Genomic DNA, 13,146 nt, shown 5'->3' on the forward strand with positions numbered 1-13,146 from the left:
CTAGACAAAAATTGGCTTTTTCATCAGCTGTAATTTTAAAATATATTTTAAGAGCTATGCCACATTGCACTTCCTTTTGTTATTTGAGAATTTTAAACATTCTTTCTGAAAGAAGGTGCAGCAGTCCTGGGATAGTAGCACCTATTTGTTGTAGAGGGTAATTTTATCATTGAGTTTTTTTCCTGGATCTTTCCTAAACAAAACAAACAAAAACTTTGAGTGTTTGTTCATGACTGGACAGTTGTAGCTAGTCCTCCCCATAGGAGTGTCTGCTGCATCAGTGAGGGACAACAGAGTATGATCAAGGCAGAAGAAAAGAATTTGGTTGTTGTGCTCTGCTTTCTGTACTGCATTTGATGTGATTGGATTCTTTCAGCGTGAAAATTTCACTGCGACAGCTTTTGCTGTCAATGTAGAATTTACAAACTAAATTTTGCTACTTAGTTTTGGCTTTTGCAAGTGGCTGGCTATAATGGTGAAAATCCAATGCTCTGTGCAAGAAATGACCACAAAAATCCAGGGATCTGAGTGGTATAGGAACATCATGTACCTCTTCTGTTGGGACAAAATATTTACTTATTGAATAAATTATGTAAGTTGCAAATTTCTTTGCAGATGTTCCAGAAGTAGAAAAACAAACTAAATTCATTAAACAGATTACAATCATAGAGTAATTCAGGTTGGAAAGGACTCTAGAGGTCATCTAGGTTATTTGCTTTGGAGTGTTTGAGTTTCATTAGCAAACATGGAGTTAGGAGCCCATTTCAAAAAATGCCCCCCTTTTCCCAAGGAAAAAACACATATATCCCATATCTCCTTTGTGTTAAAGCACCTTCTCTTTTGCTTAGTTGCATGTTGTCATCAGCAAGACCACTGCCAAGATAATTATTGACTGCAAGGAAGTGGGTGAGAAGACCATTAATGCAGCAGGGAATATTAGTTCTGATGGCATAGAAGTGCTGGGGAGGATGGTGAGATCCAGGGGACCAAGAGACAACTCTGCACCGGTGAGTGGAACAGCAACAACTCTTTCTGACATCATAAATATCCTAAACAACAACTGTTTGGGAACTTTGCAGTTACTTTTATCTTGAAGCCGAGTGAATTCATGTTTGAAAAGGTAAATCTCAGTATTTCAGGAATTCTGCAAAAGCCTGCAGTAGCTGTCAACTTGGCAAAATCGATTTTTTATTATTTTAATAAATAGAATCATAAGATCATCATTGTTGAAATTTTTTTCTCAAAAACATATGTAAACACAATTGATACATTCAGATATGGCTTGTGTTCCAAATTTAATTACATAGAGTAATACAATGTATAACTCCTTTGCCTGGAATTATTTAAACTTTGGGTTTTAAAATTTTTTATAATTATTCCCTGTGTCTGTTATTCCTTCTGATTCTCTGTTTTCCCCTTAATTAATTGTCTGTTCACTAAAAAATTGAACTGGTTTGGCATACACTGTCTCCAAAAGCTCCCATCTTAGTATACCTAAGCCTTTCATAATATAAGAAATTTTCAGTGTGAAAGGTCTCTCCTCCAGTTTAAGTGCTCAGTCATTTTTCTGAAATTACTCTCTGAAAGTAGTAAATGATTATTCTTTTTACATGACAACCAATGAGAGCCTTTCAATTTTGTTTTGTTTTGGGGGTTTTGACTTTTTTATGCACAATAGTGTTTGCTAATTTTCCTTGAACTTTGTTGACCCAAAAATGAGGTTAGCAGAGAATCTGAACCTTGAACCAAGGATTGATTTGAATAGGAATGAGGTTTCAAATATGTTTTTTCTTGTTAATATATGAAAATACTCTTGTTTAGTAATAAATAAGCCTTCAGACTGTCTCTCTACCAAAAAATAAGAGCTTTTAGAACTCAAACAGATGGATAATAATTATATGAAGCCTGTGAAGACAATTACACAGAGAAACCTTTGTAGTCACATTCCAAGAGAAACAGAAAAAGGCAGACTTAGGAAATCTTGGAATTAGAAAAGCCTTTGTGGAAAGAAATGGAAAGAAATGTGTCTTTTGTTAGGACATAGTAATCTATACAAAAAAATTCAGACTGCCCACTCACTGAAAAATTTGATTTTGTTCAAATGAAGTGTAAATCTTATGCAAGATTAGAAATGTCTAGATGAAGATGAAAATTCTTTAGTAGTGTAAAGCCATCTTCTAGTATTACCATATATACCAAATTAGAAATAAATCAAGAAAGCACCCAAATATCATCCTCTGAAGTCTTCATTCTGCACAATTTATTTGTATTGAGTAGTTTGAATAGTCACATTTAAGACATGAATGAGCTGGTTTCCTACTCCAGAATTTGGAGGACATCAAAGGAATCTAGTAGGAGGCAGGATAGAGGTTCTCAGCTACTAGATTAGTAGATCTCCTGATTTTAGAGATGCTTATTACACAAAAGTAAGCAGGCAGTTACCTTTGGAACCAAATTGTAGTATTTTTGTTCTAATTGTAGTCACATGGAACAGTTTAACATTCTCCCGCAAAATGTTTTTAGTGTATTTTTAAAATAAATCCACTACAGAGCAGCCATAAGTTTTGCCAGACATCTCAGTTTTGAGGAAATACAATTGTACCATCAATATATACAGTTTGCAGTGGTAAAATGACCAGACATAGATCAAAAGGGGATTAGACTCAAGGTGCCTAACCTTTTTAACCACTCCTGAATGAGTCAACTCAGGATTAGATTGTACGCCCTGAGCAAGAAATGTGATTGGAGACAGCAGCAAGTAATGTTTCTGTTCCTTCAGTGGGACTTAATTAAAGTCCAGCTTTTAAAAACATTATCTACAATTCACAGACCTTCTTTTTATTGATGTTTCCCTCCTCTTTAACTTTAATTTGTTTGCTTGCATATGATGTGACTGTTAATAGTATTGTGGCTAATGATATCTGTTGAGAAACATTTGCAGAGCTGCAGACGTTTAGATGAGGACTTTCCACCTTACTGATATCTGCTTGCAGGGCTGGATATTTAGAAAGCAAAATCACATGAATGCAGGAGACTTCTGAATACATGTTAGCTCGCAAAGAAAGCTTGTTTTAGGTTTTAGCTTTGAGTCGATCAACCCACACAGTGTTTTTGAAAAAGAATACTGAGTCAATTCTACATTTGGGTTGGTGAATAACAGCATTTCAGAAAATGTCTGTTTGCTCTTTAATTTACACTAATACACACTGTATTGCTATAGATGTCAGATTACCTAGTCAGACAAATGAGAGCATGTACACTATGACATAAATTTGGCTAGTGCTGTCATCCTACCATTGCTCAGGATAACAGAATAGCTTGGGATGGACTGGGTTATGGAAAATAAGGGCAATATGACTTCTGAACCTAAGGCCCTCTGCAGAACCAACTCTGGGTGATGCTGCACCCCTTTCTGGGATGTCTGGTTTCCTTCAGGGCAGTATCATGCAAATGCCCAGGTATTCTGTGTCCCAGAGCAGGGTGTGCCTGCACTTTCATCTGCTGCTCCACTCAAGCTAGTGAGGCCTCCTGGAGTTAGGAACTCAGGGGTGTGTGGCAAGGAGAGAGGGATCTAAGTGGAGCCAGCTTCCATTTGACACAGACTTGCTGGGCTTGGGGGGTCTCCATGGAGCCAAACTGAGAGTCCAAGTGATGCCTTCATGCTGCACTTGAGCTGTCTGAGGTGTTTTGCCGTGCCAGCCCTGTGCCCCATCTGCAGTACAGCAGATCTACAGACCAGCTAATATGCTGGAAGGTGAGGAGAACATCTATTTAGGTGAAAGTATGCCTTTAGTTAAATATAATTATTTGAACTTTTGTAAGAAAAAAAAAGAGGCAAAACCAGAGGTGGCACATGTGTATTCATTTTAACAGCTTTAGAAGCAAATTGCAGTTATAAGAAATTTTAAAATTCATTCCTCTGTTCTGATCTTAAAATAATGCCACTGAAAATAATGGGAACAAACCCAGAGTTCTATCTCTAGCACTTTCCTCGAATTTTTTAACATGTGGGGTTAATTTAGTGGGATGTTATGTCCTATACCACTCTCTGTCAGTATGCACATAAACAAGGCATGGAAAAAGAATAGAAATAGTAACAGAAGAAAGCTTCATCTCTCTAGATCCCTTTGTTCTGTCAGGGCTGTAAAGGAGATAATGGTTTTACCACTGAGTCCTATTTAGTATATTGTTCTGAGTATATAGAAACCACTATTTTTAGCAAATATGTGGGTTCTTGCAGATTAAATTCTTGTCTAAAACCATGTTCCCCGACCTGTGATGGGAATTTTCTTTTCTGCCCCAGTGGTTGTCATGTGGTGAGGAAGCTGTTCCCCATTCTTAAGCTATCATTGCCTGGGGATAATGGATAAGAGAGGGCATATATTCTAAAGTAAAATTTAAACTGGAAAAAATGAGAAATATTATTTGTGGCTCAGCTCCAGTATAAGTAATAGGCTACAGAAGACCTTGTCCTAGATAAAATCTGAACAGCAGACCAGAGGTTTAGGAGGAATTATTCAGAGAAGCTAAGCTTTCTTTCTCCTGACTCTTGATGTCTATTTTGCTATAGAAAGATACTGGAGTCACACAACTGGGCAAAATAAAGAATTTAAGCAAGGAGTGGGGCAAAAATCAACAGATGTATACAGCATTTAACCTTGAACAGATTTTCTCAATATCTGATAGTTCAGATGAGTTGGTTAGACACACATTTGGTAAAAGCAGTGGATGAACCATTTTGGTGCTATTGTGGCTTGCTCAAAGTCAAAAGCCTTTGCCTAATCTGAGTGCTTGAATCAAGTTATTTGCTTGCTGATGTCTTCATTTGCACTGATCTTATATCTAACCCTTGATACTGTAACATCACCTTGTTTTGAAACAGCTGCAGTTACAGATGTTTGACATTATTGTGCTACCTCATGGGCCATCGAGACAATGCTGTGAACTTCCTGGCTTGGTAAGTATTACCTCTTTCAATAGTTGTAGAGTTTACCTTTTATTTCTCTACTTTGCTGAGACAATATTTTATTGGAAATGGATGCTTAAGTGTTTTTGAAAAAGCCATTTCTCTTCTTGGACTACTTGTCCTACTGAAAGTCAATAAGATGTATTTTTTTTCTAAATCAAGTAGGTGCCTTGAGTACTGTGTCTCAGACTGTACTTAATATTATGTCTTAGATTGATAAAATACCTAACATTGAAATTCTGGACATCATTCTTCTCCTGTCTTAACCTTTTCATAGAGAGATGAGGAAAATTGTCCTGCCCTTCCTCATGCTTGTTCCTGTTCAGAAGCCAATAAGGGTCCCCTTGGACCTCCTGGACCACCGGTAAGGTTTTATTCAGCTCTGTAGTGAACTGTACCAAATAGTCCACTGGCCACCTTTGTTTCCAAGCATGTGAATATACTGCCATTGTATAACTAATAAGGTTAAATTACACTTTCAAGTGTTGGCAAAGAGATAAAATTATATTCAGTTTATATTGAAGATGCTATAAATAATGTAAAGAAGTATTATGCTGAAGCAGTTGTCTGTTCTTTAGACCTGGAACCCTTTTACCTGTCTGCAGCAGTAGATATGTCATAGGTAGTGCCATTTATTTTCAAATTTTTTAATCACCTCTCTGCTATCTGTCTACTCTAGCAGATGTGTATTAAATGTAGCTTGGAGTTTAGAGTTCTGAAATGCTCAGTTTACAGATTTCTTATCAATTAAAGATATGGAATATGACAATGCCACTTGTGTAGTATGTGATGAAAGAAGACTTTTCTCTCTTAAAAGCTCTATCTAAGTACAATATTTATTGGAAAGTAGAACTGGGAAGTACGGGTTCTTCTGAGGAGTTCTTAGAGGACAGAGAGATATCCAAAAACCATGAAGGAAAGAAATAATGAAATAATCTGCCTTGTGGAAAATTGAATTTAATTTTTTTTTTTAATTTTCCAATGAATTATGAAATGTGCACTGTTACAACTTTTAGATATGCTTAGTGGTGTCATTTTGATGGCATTCATTAAGAGTTTGCTGTTGTAGATGTTAAGTGGCTAAATTCCTCATGTTACTGGTGGGACTAGATAATCTCTTGAGAGACAGTTATTGGCCTTTCCCTCTATGTCAGTGCTAGTATCATAGCATGGAATAAATCTCTCTTCTCATTACTGTCTTGTGGAAACTGAGACAATGAATCTTATTGACAATGAACCCTATTGTCTTGTGGAAACAGAGGCAATGGGGATACAGGCACACTAAATTTTGAGAACACAATCTCTCATTCCAAGGCTAATTTTTATCAATTTAGAAAGGCTGTGCAATGGTCCATCATGATTTGGTTTAACAAAATCCTGACTGAGATATTTGTGCATGGATCATGATTTTCTGTTACAACTATATAAATATGATTGGTAACTTAGGGCTGCTCACTGAGTGAGTTTGATGTGAGGCTCTCTGGTGAAAAGTTGTGAACTGCATATTTCTCTGCTCATGCTGTGTCTTAGAGCTCCAAGTGCACATTTTAAATGAAAGAGCCAGGGAAGAAGGTAAAGGAAATGGTTTAGGTGTTAAAGTACCACAAATGACATGAGATGCATGTTTAAGAACAAAATTGACTTGCATGCAAGGCCTTCACATAGTATGGTCCTAGCAGACATTAATCCTCCTGACTACTCAGAGGTTACTCTTTCTGCAAGAACTGTTCTTCAAGCTCTGGTACAAAACCTGGAAAGAAATTCAAGAGGAAATTCACTTAAGACCTGCTTCTTGAACAAAGAGAAATTATTCTGTTCTCCTATTTGAATATTATTAAACAAGTATGGATTAAAGTTTTAATTTCCACATTTTAGCACCCAGTTTGTGTTCTGTAAAAAAGGCAATGGGATAATTCACATAAAAATGTAACTTAAATTGAGTAGTTTAACCACATTTCACAGTAAAATGAAAATGTTTGAAAATTATTTGTCTGGAAGGATGTGCATTCCTATAACTCCAAAGATGTGTGGATCAAGAATTGCTAAGGCTTAACCCTCAATAATATACTTCTATATATTACATTTAGGACTAACCATGTTTTGAATAGCATAGTGCCAGGCAAGAAAAGCTTAAAATCAAGTAAATCAAGCAGAAAAATCACTGCCAAGACAGGGAAATACATGATTCTGAAACTTGTCCTATTATAAGTGATCCCTTTTTTGCCAGACAGTTAGATGGCAGAGCTCTGAAAAAAAAGAAGGAATAAAAAGTTCAAGATCTATGAAAAAGCAGAGCAAAAGAATAAAGTCAGTGTTCATCTCTGTGCCAACCAAAAGTCAGAAAAGTCACATGTGCTATGTCTGGTCAGGAGTGTTCCAAGTCATTAAAATGTCATGTGATTTTTTATCCAAGCCAAGGATCTTCTGTTTAAGAGATTAGGATCCTACCATGTAGCCAGTTTTAGACATTAGGCTGAAAACACTCCAAATAAATGCTTCCATTTGTTTGGGACAGTAACTCTAGAAAGAATTTTTAACCTTTTGAAAACATGTCACTTCGGGTAAGACAAAATTTTGTTTAGAGTTAAGAATATCTGGCAATTTTTATCATGGGATTCTGTTTTCATGGCTTCATTTTTGGCAGAATTTTATCCTGCTGTCTGAAGTTCCCCACACAAAGTAAAATGAGATATCCCAGAAAACTAATGCCTGCATTTTGAAGGAACACTGCAGAATTGAAGAAGGTGAATGAGACAAAAATATTGAAGGATTGGAGAAATTTAATTGGAAAAAAAAAAAAAAAATATATATATATATATTTCAGTGCATCATAGGCTTTGACTACTAAAAAGAAATGAGGAGGTGTCTTGATAATAGTAGACTAAGACCCATTTTTGGGGGAAAGCACTGGCTGCTAAGAAGAAATTCAAAATAAGGGAAGAAGGCATAACATGAATTTTTGGCTAGAAAAAGAAGCAGCACCAAAAAAAATTTAAATTAATTACACAGGCTTAGGGCCATTTTCTGATATTTTCATGTTAAATAAATGCTCCTCTGGAAATTCTGCTTTTACCAAGCAAGAATTACTGGTTTACTGGGTTCAAAACATGGATGAGTGTATTGACTTCAGCATGAATCTGAAAGCATATGATTTATTGGCTCAGCATCAGGCTATTTCAAAGTATATATTCTTAGTAAAAATGCAGTCCATTTATGGGAACAAAATGGGAGAAAACTGTGACTTTGTTTATGTTAAAAAGTTGTAGTTATTGTGCTGAGGAATTTTTAATCTCAGAGTTAGGAGTAAGGCAGAGGGAGGAGAATGGACAGCAGATTAGAATGCAGAAATAAGAGTATCTGGAATTTTGCAACTGGCAATGGGAACTTGGTTCCATGGAGAATATGGGATGAGATTTTAGGGTCAGAGCTGGCCATGATGGAATGTATTATGGCCATGGAGATGTGGGATGGAAGAGAGAAGCCTGAGGGAGCTGGGAGAAGTAGTGGAAAATCTTGTAATCACACGTGTGAAGACCATGCCATGATACCTTCATTGCAGAGCAACAGTATCTGGGATTCCAGACATTCCTGTTATTTCTCTCATTAAAGTCCCATAGATACTGCACATAAGCACATTTTCTATTCTTGTAGCTTTAATTTAACTGCTGTTATTTTTGTACTAAATAGTTCTATTCAGTTATGATGTCTAGTTGTACAAAGTCCTTTCTGAATACAGTGATAGGCAGAATACCTGTAAAGCTCATATTACAAGTGATTAGGCAATATACTCAGGTGGGGGAAGAATGAAATTGATATGTACAAAAAAATAAGCTGTCCTAGAACAGAAAGCACATGTAGATGTTGTTGCAAAACACATTCATGGCAGCCATCCATAGATATATGGTACTCCAGTGTCTCAGATGTTACTAGTAAAGAAGGCCAAAGTTGGTTAATAAATGATGAGCAGATGTAGGTATTGCTGAAGAAAGCAAAAAAAGTGAAAAATGTCCAGAAGAGCCTTTTACCTAAGAATAGCTCCAAATGAAACCATGGTATAGGTCTAGTACACTCTGAAGTTGTGCTTGCTGAAAACTATTCCAAAGTCATTAGAATCACAGAATTATAGAACTGTTTATGTTGGAAAAGACCTTTAAGATGATTGAGTCCAGACATTGTCCCATCACTGCCAAGTCTGTCACTAAACCGTGTCCCCAAGTGCCACATCTACATGTTTTTCCAACACCTCCAGGGATGGTGACTCCACCATGGCCCTGGGAAGCCTCTTCTAAAGCTTGACAACATTTTTCATAATATCCAATTGACACCTCCTGCAGTTCAACTTAAGGCCATTTCCTGTCATCCAGTCCCTTGTTACCTGGGAGAAGAGCCCAACCCCACCTGGCTCCAGCCTCCTCTCAGGGAGCTGTAGAGTCACAAGGTGTCCCCTGAGCCTCCTTTTCTCCAGGCTGAACACCTCCAGCTCCCTCAGCTGCTCCTCATCAGACTTGTGCTCCAGACCCTTCCCCAGCTCCACTGCCCTCCTCTGGACACACTCCAGCCCCTCAATGTCCATTTTGTAGTGAGTGGCCCAGAACTGGACACAGAATTGAGATGTGGCCTCATTGATGCTGAGTACAGGGGAGTGGTCACTGCCACGGTCCTACTGAACACACTGGTTTTGATCCAGGCCAGAATACTCTTGGCCTTGCTGGAAATTCATCCTTTAACAATGTGATTTTGGTGAGAACAGACAGATGTGCAGGAGGTTTCAGCAGCTGGAAGGGAACCCTTGACCACATTTCCATCCATTTTGTAGCTTTCAGTATTATTTTGATTCTTAAGTAGTGTGCATTCTTGGCTCTAAAAAAGTCACATCTGTGTTTAAATCTGTCTGTGTATGGCCACACTTAAGTATGTTCCCAGTTTAATTGCTCCAGTGGAAGGATATTGACAGGATATTTACTGTTTTTGAATGCTGATTCAGGAACAGGAAGAATCTGTTTGGGCTTCTCTGGATTTCTGTTCTGTTTGAGAGTTTTGGTTTTCAGTGAGTCCCGTGCTTGTGCTTTACAGGGTGGTCCAGGTGTCAGAGGTGCCAAAGGTCATCGTGGTGATCCAGGTCCAAAGGTACTTTTTTATAGCACTCTACATTTGACAGATGTATGGGTTCTTGGTTTATCTCTACTGCATGGCAACCTTGAAATGAACTCCAGATTGTCTCCAGTGTTTTTGGGGAAAAAAAGCATAGTGAAATGTCATTGGCTTTTGCTATGGCTCTTTTTAAAACAATTACATGTCCTATTTGTTCCTTGATAAAAGATGTAAAATTCAAATACTGCTTTCACATAAATAATTCTCTGTTTTTAGTACTTATAAAGAAACCAGACAGTTTTAAATTGAACCCTAACTGCTCCATCATATTAACTCATATTTCAGATGTTTTTGAATGTATTGGTATTTAATTCTTCAAACAGAAGCTGCCTTTGTCCATATGATAAGAGTTTATTAACTTATGTCCTGTGCTACTTTAGGGACCAGATGGACCTCGAGGTGAAATTGGTGTTCCTGGACCACAAGGACCTCCCGGCCCACAAGGACCCAGTGGACTTTCTATCCAAGGGCTTCCAGTGAGTCTTAAAGAATCAATAGTCTTTTTTTCTGTGATCTTTTAAACAGCAAATAGCTTAGACTAGACTGAAATAGCTTTTGGTGTTGTGATCAGAATCCGAATTTCAGTATTTGAGGTGAAATCACAGATGTGGGTTTGACCTCTAGTGAACACGGGTTCAATGCCAACATTTCTGGTTTTTAATTTTGATCTGAATTTTTAGTCAGCTGAAAGTATTTGACTGCAGGTTGAATATGACCTGGGTATTAATATCCAAGCCTGGACTCCAGTGAAAGTAAATTCCAGTGGGGGTTGTGACATGGCACCAGACCAATATGTTAATATTTACTCTTCCTCTGTCTGTACTGCTCATCACAGATCAGTTCTGACTTGAAAGGTATACCCATGCAAGAATACCATATTCTCTGCCAAAAATTAAGCAATAATATTAATTGCATAATAAAATCTGTCATCAGAGGAAGTGATTAGGCCTGGAGTTTGCAAGGCTGTTGTGAAATAAGTCTCAGAATTTCATCATAAATAAACATTTCTACAATAATGAGCCAGTAGCACATATCTTGTTTCATATACCTGTCCAGTAGATAGGTACAGACAAGCCTAGAAAAGCAGTAATATATATATTTTATTCTGTTAGTTTTTGTTTCAAAATTCACTACATTACAATAAAATTTCATCTTTTTTCCAGCCTGTATGATACTAATGTAAAATATAATGGTATACCAAAGCTGTATACTCTTGATAGTGTTGTCACAGAGAATAATTATAAGAGGAGTTATTTCACAGAGTAATTGTTTTTATATAAAGTTAAAGTTTGTTTATTATCTAGAAAAGTATTTTTTTTTTGTGCATATGTACCACAGAAACATGCTTAGTTTCCACATTATTGGAGATACTGCTGAGGCCTGAAGTGAAACAAATCCTTTAAAGAGGAAAATAAATTAGCTACCTTATTTTTTTGGTAACAAAATGTCTATAGTTTTATCATGTTACTTATGCAACATTTAAAAATAAGTTTTATTTTCTATGTTATAACATTTATATTTGCATTTTTGCAAATAGACTTTGTTTGCTTTCAGAAAGAAACATAGTCTGTTTTCTTACTGGTTGCATTGTTGTTCTTTTTTTAAAGAAGCTGAAAGAAACTATTAAAAATAGAAAAGTAACCATGTATTTGCTTTACTATTTGTGATTCTTTGTTTACAGGGGCCACCAGGTGAAAAGGGAGAGAAGGGAGATCTTGGTTTTCCTGGCCTGCAGGTATTCCCACTTGTATACCCTGTCACTTGCCAACTTTGAATGTTGAATTGACATCATTGTGAGTTTAGGGCATAAATTCTAAACCACTGAGAAATGTGTTGTTGGGGTGAATTAGAACAGGGGTTTAGAAAGAGGGGGAATCCAGGGTATGCTGGTGTGCAGTGACCAATTCACTTGGGCCTGAAGAGCTGGTGACTTTCTTGTTTAATGATGAAATTGTGCCTCTGTAGACTCAACATCTCTGCATTTTAGCCATATGTGTTTGCTCATCTCTCATTTCACAGAAATACCTTTTTTACTGAATCCCTTCTATGGCACCACCCATTATTGAGCTTCCTAATTCCATTTGTCCAAAACATGTCATGCAGTTTCACTTGAAAATTATTTCCTTGGATTCTGTTAATTTGATTCCATCATTTGCTCTCCTTTTTAATGCTTAGGGTGTCCCAGGGGCATCAGGTTCACCAGGAAGAGATGGAGCTCAAGGTCAAAGGGTAAGGCAAAATGAGTATGTTTTACATGTGGTTTTTTTTCCCACTCTGTAATGGAAATATTTTCCAGCGTGGTTGATTTATTATAATTTATGTCACCTCTGTGCTTTCTGGAGCTCATCTCTCTCTGGGGCAATAGGCACAGGAGGGTTGACATCCTTCTGTGTGCTGATGAGGGGTGAATGTGTGATGGGAAGGAACCCTGCACAATGCCTGTGCTTTATGATAGGAGCAGATGTCACTTGTGTTCAGCATTGCCAATTAATCTCTTGGCTTATATGTTTAAAGTTAAATGGTTGGTAAATGGTATATAATTAGAATGCAATCCAAGGCAATGATCTACATTTACTTTCTAGCTAATTAATGAATAGAGAGAGACATCTACAAGGGAATCTAACATTGAATGTAAAACAATGAGGAAAAGGTGAAAAACAATACCAAAATTTAGTCAACCTTATTCTGCTCCTGGTAAAACAAGTGAAGATACTTACAGTCTAGGAGCCAGTAAAAGAAAATTTATATTCATTTGTGCAGTTAAGCCTATAAGTTCTCCTCTTTGACTCCTTGGGGAGACTTCTGTTTCATTATTAGTCAGACACTGGAAAGTTATTGTTAGCATAGTAATAGATTTCTGTCTACAGCAGAAGTTCATTATGAAATACAACTTTTCAGTTTCATTTGGGCAAGATTCACATATCCATGATTCTTTTTTTTTTTTTTTTTTTTTTGTTATGTTAATGTAACTTGAACTTCAGAGAAATCTGGAACTTCTTTGGTTTTCTGACCCTGTTACAAAAAACCCC

The 13,146-nt window shown here is 36.9% G+C and overlaps 1 protein-coding gene across 2 annotated transcripts in view; it reads left to right on the forward strand.

Moving 5' to 3' along the window:
* COL14A1 (collagen type XIV alpha 1 chain) overlaps positions 1 to 13,146 on the forward strand; it is a 109,536-nt gene that overhangs the window by 77,031 nt on the left and 19,359 nt on the right. For both annotated transcript variants that reach the window (XM_079300104.1, XM_079300105.1), the window contains exons 34-40: positions 849 to 1,007; positions 4,883 to 4,957; positions 5,244 to 5,330; positions 10,040 to 10,093; positions 10,498 to 10,593; positions 11,799 to 11,852; positions 12,293 to 12,346. In XM_079300104.1, coding sequence (XP_079156230.1) covers positions 849 to 1,007; positions 4,883 to 4,957; positions 5,244 to 5,330; positions 10,040 to 10,093; positions 10,498 to 10,593; positions 11,799 to 11,852; positions 12,293 to 12,346 — 579 coding nt within the window. The remainder of the gene's footprint in view (positions 1 to 848; positions 1,008 to 4,882; positions 4,958 to 5,243; positions 5,331 to 10,039; positions 10,094 to 10,497; positions 10,594 to 11,798; positions 11,853 to 12,292; positions 12,347 to 13,146) is intronic.

Source organism: Erithacus rubecula (assembly GCF_903797595.1).
Source record: "Erithacus rubecula genome assembly, chromosome: 3".
In the NCBI taxonomy this organism is placed as follows: domain Eukaryota; kingdom Metazoa; phylum Chordata; class Aves; order Passeriformes; family Muscicapidae; genus Erithacus; species Erithacus rubecula.